The sequence below is a fragment of the Epithele typhae genome (assembly GCF_022376455.1).
Source record: "Epithele typhae strain CBS 203.58 chromosome Unknown BXZ73scaffold_35, whole genome shotgun sequence".
In the NCBI taxonomy this organism is placed as follows: domain Eukaryota; kingdom Fungi; phylum Basidiomycota; class Agaricomycetes; order Polyporales; family Epitheliaceae; genus Epithele; species Epithele typhae.
The window spans coordinates 299,601-313,288 of NW_025954226.1; the positions used below are offsets into that span (position 1 = coordinate 299,601).

Genomic DNA, 13,688 nt, shown 5'->3' on the forward strand with positions numbered 1-13,688 from the left:
CGATGTCCGCCATCTTGCGATGCGACGTCGATGAGCGGAGAGAAAGAACAACTGAAAGGTGGCCGCACCTGCGTCCCCTATATGCTCCAGTTCTTCGTTATCCAATACCAGTCGGCGTCGCCGTAATCAGCTTCGGTGAGGAAAGCCACTTTGCACTCGCTCCAAGGCGGGGACCAGTGCCACAATGGTTCCGCGTCGGGGCGCTCCTCGCGGACACGCCAGCGCAGGCGCTTGCCATACCCAAAGAGTTCGAGCGAAGGAGGCGGGTCGTCCAGAAGCTGCTGCTCGACGTACGTGAGATCTGGAGTCTCGGGCTCGTTTTCTCCCAAGATGATATGGAGGTAGCGCAGCGACTTGCGGCGGAGAACCTAGCAAGGGGGCGGTTGTCAGTGTTCGTCCCGCACCTAGAGCCGGGCGGAAGTGAGCCTCGCACCGTGTGGCAAAGAACGAGTGCGTTCCACGGGGTAAGTCCTTCTACGGAACTTGTCTTGATACCGAACGCGGTGATGTCGGGTGGGAGGATTCTGTGGAGTGTACCGAGGGTCGCCACTGAGAGTGCGCCTTCGTCGTCCGCACCCGGTGCGTACGAGAAGACGGTTAGGGACGGGAGAGTGGGGAGGAGTTCGACGACGCTGCCTGTGGACGGATCGGACGCGGGATCTGGGACGTCGGAGATGAGTTTTGGGGTAGGAGATATGCTGAGCCGGCGGATGTTGGGTCGGTTGCGAAGGACCTGAAAGAATTTGTCGAAGATTGTTGTGTATGGGGGCTCCCATTCTAGCCGGTCCGAGCAGCTCTGGATGTCCAGTCTGAAGCTAGTGAGGAGCGGGAGCGACCCCGCACCACCGAGAAAAATGGAGAGAAAGCGGTCCGGGGGCGACGGCTTGACGAAGCGAAATATCAGGGATAGGTCCTGAAGCCTTTCGCAATCTGCAACGTGAATATACGACAGAGTGTAGATGACATCATAGATGATAAGCTCGAGGGCGCGGAGATTGGAGAAAAAACCAGTCGGGAGGTTCCTCGCTAGCGAGTCAAAGGTGGAGAGTTGGGCGAGCATGGACACGTTCTGTAGAGCCGCGGATGCGAGTTCGGGAGTTTCAGCTGTGCCATGTTCTTCCCACTTGTGCTCGTATTTTTCGTGGAGTGTCAATTGATCCAAGTTGGTAAAGCTGGATACTCCATCTCTGTTGACCACGTCGATACTGACAGGAGTAGAGGATTTGGTCCAGCAAAACATGACAGAATAATATTGACGGTACACACCATACATCTAGTACTCGTAGCGTTGTTCCTGCATACCTGGATAGAGAACGGATGAGATCCGCGTGCGGCGGCGTTGGCCCGACCCATTGAAATAAGTTGAGATTAGGTCCAAGAACACGAAAAGCTTGTTCAAGAATGCCTGCGGACACGCGAAGTCTAATCAGTTGACATGACGGAGCAATAATTGAGTGAAATTGCGTACTGAGCTCGTGTGTGAATTGGTTGGAGTACTCAGTATATCCCTGTATCCTTACTCCTCGGACCACTTGAGCGAAAGATGGGGTGGTGATGATGTTTGACAGGACCTCCCAAGATCTGCGACTGAGCACGTCACGCTTCGATCTCATAGAAATGGCTTGGCTATCAGTGCTCTCGGGTGTCGAAAATCCGAAGTAGCCCTTGATGTCGCGGAACAGCTGAGAGACGGCGACATGGCGGATTTGGCGAGAAAGAAAGAGACATGTACGTTTGTCGTCGTGAGGAAGATGTGCGACGATATAATCGTAAAGCTCGAGTGGTAGCTGGACCTCCATCCTTTGGAAGGGAGAAAAAGAAGTCGAGAGGGGTATGCATGACTCTGCGAGTTCGATCGGCGCATACCCGAAACGAAATGTCACGCAGAAGCCGTGATAGTAACGAGCGTCACCTGCAACAACCCAATTGATCAAGGTCACGGCGAGTACACTCATCCAGATTCCACGCGGCTCTCCATGGCACTGTTTCTACTACCGCATCTTGTAGCGGTGGCACGTGTGGCAGTTTGATTCGCTCTTTGTAATGTCTTCTACCATCCTGGACCGCACGCGCGGGCCGAGTCATCCCCACTGCATGCCTGCCAGGCGACAGCCATGTCCATCCCCGCCCCGACCTTGAGCGCATTCCACACTTTCCTTTCAACGGTCTAGTGCGGCTTACCGTTCCAATTGATCCCGCGCGTTTACCTGGTTGTTCGTTTTGCACGCCAGCCGTCGACGATCACCGCATGTGAGACGAAGTCAGTTCCGCTGTAGACGACAATGGTATCCGGCTGCGTTACTAAGAGGTGCGTGTGCATTAATTACAAGAGTGTCGTCGCGGCGGCAGCGGTTGGGTTAGATCTGGGTAGATATGGGAGACGACGACGACGATGAACGTTCTGCGCTTGCGTGTCCCAGGTCCCGGCGCTGGGCCCTCGCGTGGCGCGCACGTGCAAAGGCCACGCGCGAGCATCGCCACCTCTTCACGTCCTCAGCTCAGATCCGAGACCGTGGGCAGATCATCTTGCTCTCATTCACCTCTCTCGCCCTCCCCTCTCGCCCCCTCAACCACGCCCTTCCCGTCGCCGCCATGAGTCTCCGCTGTGCGCCAGGATGTGCCACCCACCCACCTCTCTCCCCTCCTACCGCTTCCCCCGCGAAAATCCGACGTCCCCAGCGTTTTTCCCGCCCAAATCCACATGGATCTCACCCAGCACCTCTTTGACGCATACACCGACCTCCTTTGCCACTCTCCGGGCATTCTTGGCACAGTGAACAAATGCAGCACCGAAGGAGAGACGTTTAAGCCTTCCCGCGACATCAACGAGCCATCCACGGGTGATCTACAGCTCCGTTAGTGAGTGACTAGTTGCGGTATAAGTGTTACATAAGCGATTGACACCGATCGTTAGTCTCGCGGCTTATCCGTCGTCGCCCTCCTCCACCACCACCTCTCCCCCGGCGGACTCCCTCCCTCGCCCCGCCTCCCATTCCGAATCGCTTTCCTGCGAATCATACAACGACGATGGTGCACATGCTTGGCTCACCGCGCAACAGTGGCTTCGATCGTCGTACTCGGCGCTGGACGGTGCGCTAGGCGACGACCAGCCCCCGGGCCTCGTCAACGGCTCCAAGAATCTCTCACAAGGCATCGGGGACGGATTCACGCAGGGATCCAACGCCTACGAAGAGCTCTCGTCGTTGCGCTACACGGACGTGCTCGCCGCGAGCGACGACTGGTCGTGCGGCACGCTTTACGACCCGTTCCCCTTCGACGATGTCGCATCCCCCGGCTCCCTTTATGATGCCGTGTCATCCTTCGCGTCGTCTCCTGCAAGTACCCAAGACTCGACGGGAGATGCCTCTACGGTGTCGTCCTACGACTCGTCGCCATCCCTTCCCCATGCCCACAATGCTGCCCCGTCGCCTCGTGCGCACGTCCAGCCTGGCCACGAGGAGCACACGCCTCTCACCACCCTCCCTGCGCGCCCCATCCGGCGCCGCAACCGCCCGGCTGGATGCTCCTCCATTCCCTCCGAGCCCGTAGAGCCGTCCAAGAACCCGTGGAAGTGCCCCCATTGCCCATTTATCCAGCACTCTCGCCGCTCCCCGGACCTGAAGCGGCACATCGCCACCCACGCCCAACCTGAGATCTCGTGGACGTGCCGCGGCGTACCACTGCGCTATGCCGACGACCCGGTCCACACTCGGACGCCGGTTCCGATGGAGGAGGTCTGGGCGGCGGTGGAATCTGGGCGGGCGATCGTGGGCGGGTGTGGGAAGACGTTCTCGCGCAAGGATGCGCTCGCGCGGCACCTGAGGAACCGGCACCTGTCGTGCGCGGGCAGACAGGCGGTGGAGGAATGGCACATGTGTTGCGGCGACGACGCGGAGAAACCCTAGGTTCATGGTCTGTGTTCCGTCAGTTACTTCATTTGCGCCTCGTCCTTTCTGTGCCCACCGTTCCCATTGAATTGTATCATTACAACCTCATCCCCATCCAAAGATATCGTGCACTCTCTATTGGTCTATATTGCCCTGCAATCCGTCTACAGTGTCCGTAGCATCAAGAAAGTCGTACTCGCTACGAGTCCCGCCACGATCCCAGCGCGACACCGTGTCTCCGCCGCCGAGCTCGACGTGCTCAGTGCCTGCGAGAGGTCAAGCGTCGCTGTCCCGGCATCGTCGTGCACGACCAGCGTCGCGTTCCGCGAGCTATCTTCCGGGTTCGTCTGGCTGAACGCCCACAGGATCGGTATCGACGACAGCGAGCTGTTGTCTCTCTGCGTCGCGGACTCGGTGGGTGAGCACGGAGCAGCGATAGCGCCGGTAAGCGGTGGGACGCACCGGGATCGTGAAGCCGTACTGCAGCTTCGCTCCGATGCTGAGAACGAACGTGTTGACATCGACCGTCGCGGTCCGTGGAGGACTGCTGTCGAGGGTGGGCATCACCGTCTCCGACGACGCTGTCCGTTGCGAGAGCGTCACGGTTCCGTCCGGGTTGCTCCACATGATCACCATCGGCGTGTTCGCCACCTGTGTCCCGAAACCACTATCAATCGGTAGTCCCGAGTCAGTACGCAGGTGCAGAGCGATAGAGGGATGTACACCCACACGGCCATCCACCCAGGGGTCTCCTGCTGGGTGCTCTTCAGGGTATCTGCACACCGACGTGAGGCACAGTTTGCATGCATCGGGCGATCAAGGAAACTGACATTGGATAGTTGAACCTTGGACAACCCCCACAACGCACATGAGATTTGTACAGACCTGGCCGCCTGTCGAACCAGTCGTTGTTGCTATCGCCGCGGAGGACGTCGAGGACGAGCTCGAAGCAGTGGAATCCGCTCGCCGCCGCGGAATAAAGCCGTCTGACAGTTCCTGTGTTTAGACACACGAGCGTTAACACTCGAACTCGCCGGGACAGTCACAGGAAAACGCACTCGAGGGGCGGCGGCGCATGTCGAAGCGAACGCAGCAAGTGCAAGGAGGATGAGAAGCATGGCGCGGAGCAGTGGCTGGATGACAGTTGGAAGGGGGAAGCAGCCTCGCGATCCCGAGCACCCCGCCTATTATGTATCGTCCCGCAGGCGAGCGCACTCGTGCGCATATCGGCACGATGCTGTGCACCGCCTGCTGTTCCACAAGTTGACGCGGACCTCATGAGCGGCGGTCGCACCGCTCGAAAATCTGCAGAGAACGCCGACAGTAAGCGACTGCACGAGAATAGTTCTTCCCCAGCGCCGGCTATAGGTGACATGTTGACACGCTCGAGACACGCACCAACCGCACGATAAGTGGGGATCAAGAGCTAGAGTGCCACTCATAGCGTGACTCGGCATGAGGCAGTCGCGTTGAAGTCAGCAGCGATGTTTTAGGTTGTTGATATACTTTCAGGTTACTTCGCAGTACACCATCTTCCGACGTCGCGCTCGCATGGCCCGGGTTTGCTACGTGGTGTACACGAGGAACTCGCAAGTTGTTTTCGATGCCTACAGTGCGCGCAGTTTAGGGCCGGCGAAGTGGCGACGACGGCCCATTGAGAGGATACTGTGTTAGGAAAGAAGGCGTTATACCTACACAACACCGTGAGCGCGCGTCTTTCCCATGAGTGAAAGCACCCACACCACGCCGACAACATCGATCAGAGCAAGACAAACTTGAAAACTAGACCCCACCCTCGAATCGCACATCGTGCACCAACCCCACGTCCTCAAAACCACGAGCTCGGGCCAGGCTCTGACCACACGACTGAAGACGGTAGGTCAGCTCACGGCCCATCTCCAAGCGAAATCCACCGCCAGGCACTCACTCTCCTCGTTGTCGCTTGGAAGCCGGTGGCGCATGAGCCACGCCCAGTCCGCGTTCCCGAAGTCGCGCGCACCCCGGAACCGCAGCTTCCACGGCGGCCACCGGGGCGACCACTCCGGCAGCGAGTCGACCGAAGGGTCGGGGTGCGGGAACCGCCAGCGCACGAACGGGCCGAAGCCGAGGAGCTCGAGCTCGGGAGGGGGATCCTCGCGCAGCCGATCCTTGAGCTCCGACTCGGGGTAGGTCTCGTCGAAGATGTGGAGGTACCTGATACGACCGCGCGATCGAATCTGCGCCACACCGACCGGGTCAGTCAGCCCGCCTGGAGGCCGCGAGTGGCGACGAGAGGGGAGAGGGCACGCACGATGTCGAGGAACCGGTCTTGGAACGGCTTGTGTAAGTTGCGGAAGATGCAGTCGAGCCGCAGGGCGGTAACGGTGGGTGGAATAAGCGTCTCCAGTAGTATGAGCCGGTCTAGCTTCAGCGGACAGCCGATCTCCAGACCGAGTGTTGTCAGATTGGGCAGCGTGGGCATGACGAGAATGAGCGGACTGGTAGCACCTTCTCCGGGCCGCGAATAATACGCTGGCTGGATGTGGAGACGTCGCAGCCCCTTGCGATCCCAAAGGAAGGAAGCGATTTCGGTGAGGAGGAGTATATGATTCTCAGTAGATGGCATGCAATTATCCTTGAAAACAATCTTGAACGCGACGAGGAGAGGGAGCTTGTGGGGCCTAAGAGCGACGGCGATTGTGTGTAGATTTTCGTCCGAATGTAGGCCTGTAAGGACAAGGGAGAAGTCGCGGATAGAGTTGCAGTGACCGACAACCGCGTGCAGGCCATCCACAGTGGTGGTACTTGTGATATCGAGCGTGTGGAGCCCTTCAAAAACGCGAGAAGGGAGGCGCCAAATGAGAGCACCAGGGGCTACGAGATGATGGAGCGTGGAGCGGTTGCGATAGACAATCTGCCGCACAAGTTCGAGGTCGGAGTCTTCGATGAGATCCACATGCTCTTCGTAACCTGAAGCATCACCATCAGGACCAATATCGAGCTCGAAGCGACGGAGGCTCGTGAATGCTCCTAAGGACGGATTGGTAAGGCAAGTGAGACTGTAGATATGTGCATGAGAGAGAAAGGCGGCTTCGACGAAGAGGCAACATACGGCAGATGGAGTTCGCGTAACGTAGGACCCATGGATTGCGCGATGGCAGGCAACACCTCCGACACGGTCATCGGGGACTGCTCATGCTCGAACCAGCGGAACGTGGTGAGGGTGGAAGAGAGGGCGCGCAGAGCACGTGTAAGCAGTTCTGGGCTCAGATTACATGGCATCAGTACTATGTCTCGTCACAGAGTCGGACGGCACTCACGAGTCTCGAACACAGCACCAGAAAAGAGCATGATAAAAGCTTGGACGGTGATCGCCCGAATTGCGCAGGCGAACGTCGGGCGTGTGGCTATCTCCCAGAGGATCTCCTCCGTTCGAAGGTGCAGCCTGTGGCGTTCGACATCCTTCGACTGGGCACCGTCCGCACTCCAGAGTCCGAACTGGAGGTTGACATGGTGGAAGAGAAGGGGAAAGGCGAGAGCGTGGAGTTGACGGGACAACAGCAAACATTTTCTTTGGTTTTCTCTTCCTAGAAGCCGGATTATGATGCTCCAGAGTTCGGGAGGTAGCGGGTTCATCACTGCAACGTCGCCTTTGACGGGGATAAGCAAGGGACGTCAATGTTGTAACCGCCGACGGCCACGCCACCGCAGTCACGTGTCTAGCTGAGTAGGCTCAGGCCTCAGGCGTAGATCTCCTGCTCTTCCTCAATCATCTTTCTCGTCCTCTAGGTAGAAGTCTGGAGGTTCCAGCGGTCAATGCACATACACAAGAGGAAGTGAGGTTTTGGGCGAGCTGCTGTTGCACGAGGACGATCCGTCATCCTGGCCCCAAGGTGCGAGTTCTAGCACGAAATCCCATTCCCCCACCTTCCTCAACGTCCACCTCGGCCTCTGCATGGTCGTACAGCGCGTCAACGGCGCTCTTTGGACGTTATTATCGACCTGGACCCCCTCCGCGCACACGGAACGACGAGCATGAACACCTTCCTTCCCCCAACGATGGCCTCCTCGGCGTCGGCGTCGAATACATTGCCTATATGCCCTCTGGGACGACCCTAAGCGGCGGCAGCGGTAGCACACGCATTGGCTCGGATCCTACCCCACCGTCCACAGCATTCTACACAAGGCGTCGATTATGGATCCACGCAGGAATTCTAAAAACGCGCTCGCTGTGAGCGACAACTGGCCGTGCAGCCCGTCCCCTTTCATCGGCGTCGCATCCCCCAGTCCCCTTCATCTCGTCGTCTGCAAGCACCCAAGGCCCAACAGGAGATGGGTACTCGGTGACATCCTGCGGTTCGTCGTTCGCTCACCCACAAAGCCACTCCCGGGTTGTTTCGTGCGCACTTCCGGCCGGCCACGAGGGGCACACGCCTCCCACCTCTCCCCCGCCCGGTCGGATGCTCTTCTGTCCCCTCCGAGCCTGTGGAGCCGTTCTTGAATGACCCATGGAAGTGCTCGTACTGCTCGTTCATCCAGCGCTGCTGTCTCTCCCCGGACCTGAAGCGGTATATCGCCATACACGGCCATCCTGAGGTTCCTTGGACGTGCCGCGGCGTGCTACTGCACTACGCCATCGACCAGGTCTACGCGCCAACGTCGGTTGCGGTGGAGGAAGTCTGGGCGGCGGTGCAGTGCGGACGGGCGGTGGTGGCGGGAGCGGGAAGACGTTCTCGCGCAAAGATGCGCTCGCGCGGAACCTGAGGAACCTACAGATGTCGTGCACGGGGAGGCGACCGGGGAAGGAATGGGATGCGGCGATGATGTGTGTCTGTTCTCGTTCTTTGCGCTTTGAACTGCTTGCCTCCGACGACTCCCATCATCTCATGTTTCTCTACAAACGATTCGTTTTCCCCAATTGTGACCCAAGCCTTCCTCCAAACGTGTATAGGTACAATAATACCAGCTGTTCTGTGTTTTCCTCTACCACATGAAGTGCCCAAGGAAACCGACTGCTATCACGAGGCCTGCGATCCCCACAGGCAGCGCGCTCCGCACCCCTGCAGAACTCGACTCCATCACCGGCTTCCCGCTCGACTCGAGCGGCTTTGAGAGGTCGATCTTCGTTGGTCCCGATTCTGCGTGCTGCAGGAGCGTCGCGTCCTTCGCGGAGCTCCCCGGGTTCGTCGTGCCGAACGCCCAAATGATCGGGACTGACGATAGGGACGTGCTGTCCGTCTGCTCTCATGCGTCAGCCCACTCGAAGCAGAGGAAGAGTGGAGGGAGGGAGGGATGAAGAGACGCACGGGGATGGTGAACCCGAACTGCGGCTGCGAGCCGCTGAGCGCAACGGCGGACATGTCCACCGAGGCGGCCCGTGGGGGGCTGCTGTCCACGGTGGGCATCACCTCCGATGGGGCCTTGCGCTGCGAGAGCGTGACGCTCCCGTCTGAGTTGCTCCACATGATTACCATGGGGGTGTTCGCCATCTGCGAGCCGAAGCCCCTGCGAGATGAGGATGGTCAGAGCCGCGGCAGAACTGGGGCGAAGTGGATGACGAACATGGCCATCCAGCCGAGGCTGTCCTTCCCGGTGCTCTCAAGTGTGTCTGCGCGTCCAGAGCGGATGAGGACAAAGCGACGCGGGGAGACGGGGGAGACTTACATTGGATTGTGGAACCGTTGACGATCCCCGACACGCACATCAAGTCCGTGCAGATCTTGCCCCCAGTCGGGCCGGTGGTCACCGCGGCCGCGGCCGACGACGTAGAGGACGGGCCCGAAGGAGGCGGGTTGTAACCGCCGTAATCTTGCTGTGGATACAAAGACACCGTGAGCCACGACCAAACGGAAGGTGACAAAAACACGCACACGAGGGATGACGTTGAGCGCCGCCGTGGAAGCAGCAAATCCAAGCACCGCGAGAGAGAACGTCGAGCGCATGTTGGCCGATGTGATGAGACCGTGCGAGAGGCGAGGAGGGAGGGGCTCCGTTGCTGCAAGCCGCTGAGCGCACCCACGCCTGTTATACTGGGCGCCGACCAGACTACTACACGGTGTCCGTCGTCGGGCGCCCCACTCAATACGCGCGTCCAGCGGCGACGACGTGCGGTCAGACCTCTGGGGATGACAAGATGGGGTTGCCGAGTCGGCCTTCGGGCGGGCGTAGGGAGCTCCGGCTCGATGTTCACCAAAGCGTTCGAATCTGACGACGGGTGGCGTTCCGCGGCACGCGGCGGTGTAGATAACGACAGAACGCATGGCCTCGGGACGCGACCGCGAAAGCTCTGGATTCTGTCAAACTGGTTAGATTCGTTGCGAAGTGCGAGGAAACCGGCTAACCTAACCCACCCGCATTACTTGTATCTCTTGTCTCCGACGCTCCAGAGGATCCGGTTCTCTCTTCCTCAGTTTCCCGATTGCCTCGGAATACACCCGAACAGCCCGAGGTGCTTCTCCCGTATGTTTCGCGTGCTGCACTCGACATCAGGCACGGCAGCAATCACGCAAGAGAGAAGACGTACCCTTGACTGCGCATCTCAGCACCTTATCTCCTACGCCACACAGTAACGGCCTCTCAGAATCCACCGGGTATTGGCCGGTGGAGCTACCGAGACCTGCGGGCAGCAGCGCTCCGCGGAGGATAAGTAGCTGACCAAGGTGTCTTGCACCTGGGGCTGCCATCGACTGTCCTTCCTTGCCATGCGTGTATCAGAAGGAGTCAATGGTCGCAGCTTGCGCTTACGCCACACCTGCAGCAGAGCACATCGTCAGGCCCCGCGGCTGTCAGACAGGGACGCTACGCACCTTCGCCGGGTCCAACACCGCAATCTTGGCACACACGTCTGTCTCCGAGCGGACGCCTCGCCGCGGCTTTGGTCGACAGGTGACGGGCAAAATTTGCTTGACCGAGGAAGTTCGGAATGTCGGCACGCTGACTGGCTGGGCACGTGTTGACGCTGGAAGTCCAAGATCTGACCGCGTTGGGATGCGAAGAGTGGGCTTGCACGCTTGAGGGGGATAGGGCCAAGAAGATAGATTAACGAGGAGCGGAGACGGCAATAAATATGCAATGAGAGGTGTGGTATGTGTGTATGTACTGATGTGAGAGAGATCGAGACTAAAGCGTACGGGATACAGATTCTAAAGACACACGAGCGAGGAGTCCATTCAGTGCAGACAGCGGGGGTGGGGTGACAGATGAGACAGCGATGAGTTCTCACCGACACCACCCATGTTATTTCTTCCTTCTTTTCTTCCTTCCGTCCCTTCCTTCCGGATGTTCGAGCACTTATGACGCCCCTTCAATCACATTAACCGACACCCCACACCTCCAGCCCGACGCACTCAAACTTGATGGTCTGTCCCTGCCTCGTGCCGTAAGAACACAAAGGCTCGTTCTCGAACGTCGGGCAGTTCGCAGAAGAGCCGTCCATGAGCGTATCATCCAGCCACAGCCCGTACCGGCCGTCGCTGCATAAAGATTGACATGAGAAAGCACAGTCGAAAAGATAGGAAAACGTAACGTACCCGCCACCGAAGGAAATGTAATCGGGTTCGCAAAGCGCGACGTAGTCGTTCTTCCCCGTCCACTTGAACACTTTTACGTGGTCAGCGCCGGCCTTCTGCCACAGGAACCTGGGTGCAACGTAACTCAGGGTGCGCTCGAGAGAGAAAGACCATGTCCCTTACGACTCGCCGCTGCCGTAGTACGCCCCCTTCGATGGATGGATCCCTTGCCCCATCCACGCGCCGAAGATCGAGTCCCCGGAATCCTTGACAACAAGCAGTGCGCCGCCCTTGAAATCCTGACAGCGGGTGTAGAGCGTGTTGAGCGAGATCCCGTGCTGGTCGAGGCTGTACAGGAGTGTCCAAGACTTCGGAAGCCGGGCGAGCGCAGGTAAGAACGTTCGGACCTGTCCCCGATCCTCTTCAGCTCCTCATCTCCACGAGCGAATGGACAAACAGAACGCACCGTATCCGCGAGGCCGATAGACAATACTGCGCTCGTCATATCCTTCCGCCCCACCAGCCGAACGCTCCGCCGTTCAACCTGAGCCCGGTCAAAATCGAAGCCCTTGTCCCACTGCCGATCTCCCGCGAACCCTGGAGCCCCCGTGGGGGGCACGAACACGTGCGACCCGAACGGTGTGCCGTGCGTGATGGCGGCGTCCACGCTTTCCGAGTGTGTAGGGTGCCTGGTGTGCGGTGCAGAGTGCGATATCGTGGAGAAGCGCGAAGACGAGATCGAGTGCGACGGGAGGCCGTCTCCGTCTGTGTCCGCCGTCTCCGAGCGTGAGTGCGCCGGTGCGGCGAAGAGCGAGGCTGCGGTTGGTGGAGTCGAGGGCCCTGTGCGAGGAGTGCGGATGGTGGACGAGAGGAAGGACGAGACCCAGCGCGAGGGCAGGCCGGTCGTGGGCGTGAAGTAGGACGACTGGGCGGTCTGGATCTCCGGGCGGGACAACCGGGTCGGGGAGGATGGCGGGAGCGAGGGCGAGCGAGTGGGCTCGCCAGGGTTCGTATTCGCACGTTGTCGCTGCCTTCGTTCCGGGTCGTCGTGGAGGGCGTCGACGACGGAGTCAACGTCAACGAGCAGCTCGTTCTCCTGCGGAGGAGGCTTTCCTGAATCGTGTGCACGATTCATCGTGCCGTGTAGGAGATCGGAGGCGGCATAAGGGGCGGCCGGTGATCGTGTGGGGGCAGAGAGCGGATCGAAGTCGTTGAGGACGTCCCCGAGCAGCACCGCCGACGCGTTCTGCGATGATGTAGAGGTCGAGGTCGAGGTCGAGGGGGGTGGGGGGGCGAGTTGTGAGGGATTTGTGCCGGAACCCGCACCTGAGAGCCAGTATAACGGATCGTCCTCGTGCAACAACAGCTCGTCCAAGACCTCGCTTCGTCTCTTGTCCGCTGCGACCCTTGCATCTTCAAAGAATGTTGAGGTTTGGATCGGGGAGAAAGGGTCAGGCTCTCCTTGCAGTCCCAGCGGATCCTCAGAGGCGGAAACGGAGACGAACGCCCCGAAATCCGAGTCTACCGAGGTCGTTCGTGCGTGTGCGTTGAAAGACGGGCCCGCCGCACTTCTACCTGCGCTTTCCGATGGTGTAGGGGTAGCGCGGGGTGTGGGTGGGGAGAAGAGGGTGGCAAAGACGTCCTCCTTGCCGTCTGTGTCTTGTGGGTGCGGCTGTTGGGCGGGTAGGGGAATGAGCGGCGAGAAGCGGACAGGGGTCGGACCGTCCATGACGTTCCCAAAGTCGTGTTCAGCAGGGCGTGAGTGTCATGAGGAGGACGGGCAAGATGCAGGTACAGAGAAACGAGGGTGCACGCCGGCTGCCCCCAAAGGGCGTCTATCTCTCTTTACTTGCTGCATTAAAGTGCCACGTGGCTACTGTAAACTCGCCTACTTACTAGTCTCGACTAGTCTTGCCAGCTTCGTCCAACGACGCGCATCTTGTTCCTTGACCAGCAACATGTTCCGCCCATGAGGCCCCTTCTCTCCTGTATCGTCTTTGGCATTGACGCCCCATTGCTGACTTCATCAACATGAGGGTCTCTTGACCACCCATACGGAGAACAACAAGGGAACAACAGAAGTTGCCATCCTGCACTGGTGGAAGATCTAACTGCGACCCCCGCTCAGCGACTCGCTCTGTGTCGTCGGCTAGAATCACCAGGTGAACCCGATCGAGTATGTGCGCGGGAAAGCGGTGCTACACAAAGTGCTAGATAACTCTGACTTGCTATCCTCATCTCCAGCCTCGCCTCCCTCCCAAAGCCTCCCAACGCCACCCGGTGGACCATCGCGATTGACGACCGAAAGCTCCCA

General features: G+C 59.2%; 5 protein-coding genes across 5 annotated transcripts; 1 reads left to right on the plus strand and 4 right to left on the minus strand.

The window, feature by feature from the left end:
* Positions 1–77: 77 nt before the first annotated feature.
* On the minus strand, positions 78–1,240 carry BXZ73DRAFT_102902 (uncharacterized protein; the record flags this gene model as incomplete). The annotated part of the gene is made up of 2 exons (XM_048015404.1): positions 78–368; positions 434–1,240. 2 exons carry the CDS (start codon positions 1,238–1,240, stop codon positions 78–80), a joined length of 1,098 nt encoding a protein of 365 aa, XP_047876409.1.
* Positions 1,241–3,503: 2,263 nt separating this feature from the next.
* BXZ73DRAFT_49326 (uncharacterized protein) lies at positions 3,504–3,905 on the plus strand (the record flags this gene model as incomplete). Its single annotated transcript, XM_048020227.1, has 1 exon — positions 3,504–3,905. A coding segment is annotated over one exon (402 nt), but the record flags the coding sequence as incomplete, so codon positions are not given.
* Positions 3,906–4,051: 146 nt separating this feature from the next.
* Positions 4,052–4,964, minus strand: BXZ73DRAFT_102904 (uncharacterized protein; the record flags this gene model as incomplete). Its single annotated transcript, XM_048015405.1, has 5 exons — positions 4,052–4,285; positions 4,350–4,554; positions 4,617–4,662; positions 4,773–4,883; positions 4,946–4,964. 5 exons carry the CDS (start codon positions 4,962–4,964, stop codon positions 4,052–4,054), a joined length of 615 nt encoding a protein of 204 aa, XP_047876411.1.
* Positions 4,965–5,715: 751 nt separating this feature from the next.
* BXZ73DRAFT_102905 (uncharacterized protein) lies at positions 5,716–9,808 on the minus strand (the record flags this gene model as incomplete). Its single annotated transcript, XM_048015406.1, has 10 exons — positions 5,716–5,753; positions 5,815–6,103; positions 6,178–6,925; positions 6,979–7,126; positions 7,187–7,364; positions 8,880–9,104; positions 9,173–9,371; positions 9,429–9,474; positions 9,531–9,678; positions 9,737–9,808. The coding sequence occupies 10 exons, from the start codon at positions 9,806–9,808 to the stop codon at positions 5,716–5,718; spliced, it is 2,091 nt and encodes a 696-aa protein (XP_047876412.1).
* A 1,370-nt stretch (positions 9,809–11,178) lies between these two features.
* BXZ73DRAFT_90918 (TLD-domain-containing protein) lies at positions 11,179–13,103 on the minus strand (the record flags this gene model as incomplete). The annotated part of the gene is made up of 4 exons (XM_048025804.1): positions 11,179–11,338; positions 11,396–11,503; positions 11,558–11,781; positions 11,841–13,103. The coding sequence occupies 4 exons, from the start codon at positions 13,101–13,103 to the stop codon at positions 11,179–11,181; spliced, it is 1,755 nt and encodes a 584-aa protein (XP_047876413.1).
* Between the last annotated feature and the right edge of the window lie 585 nt (positions 13,104–13,688).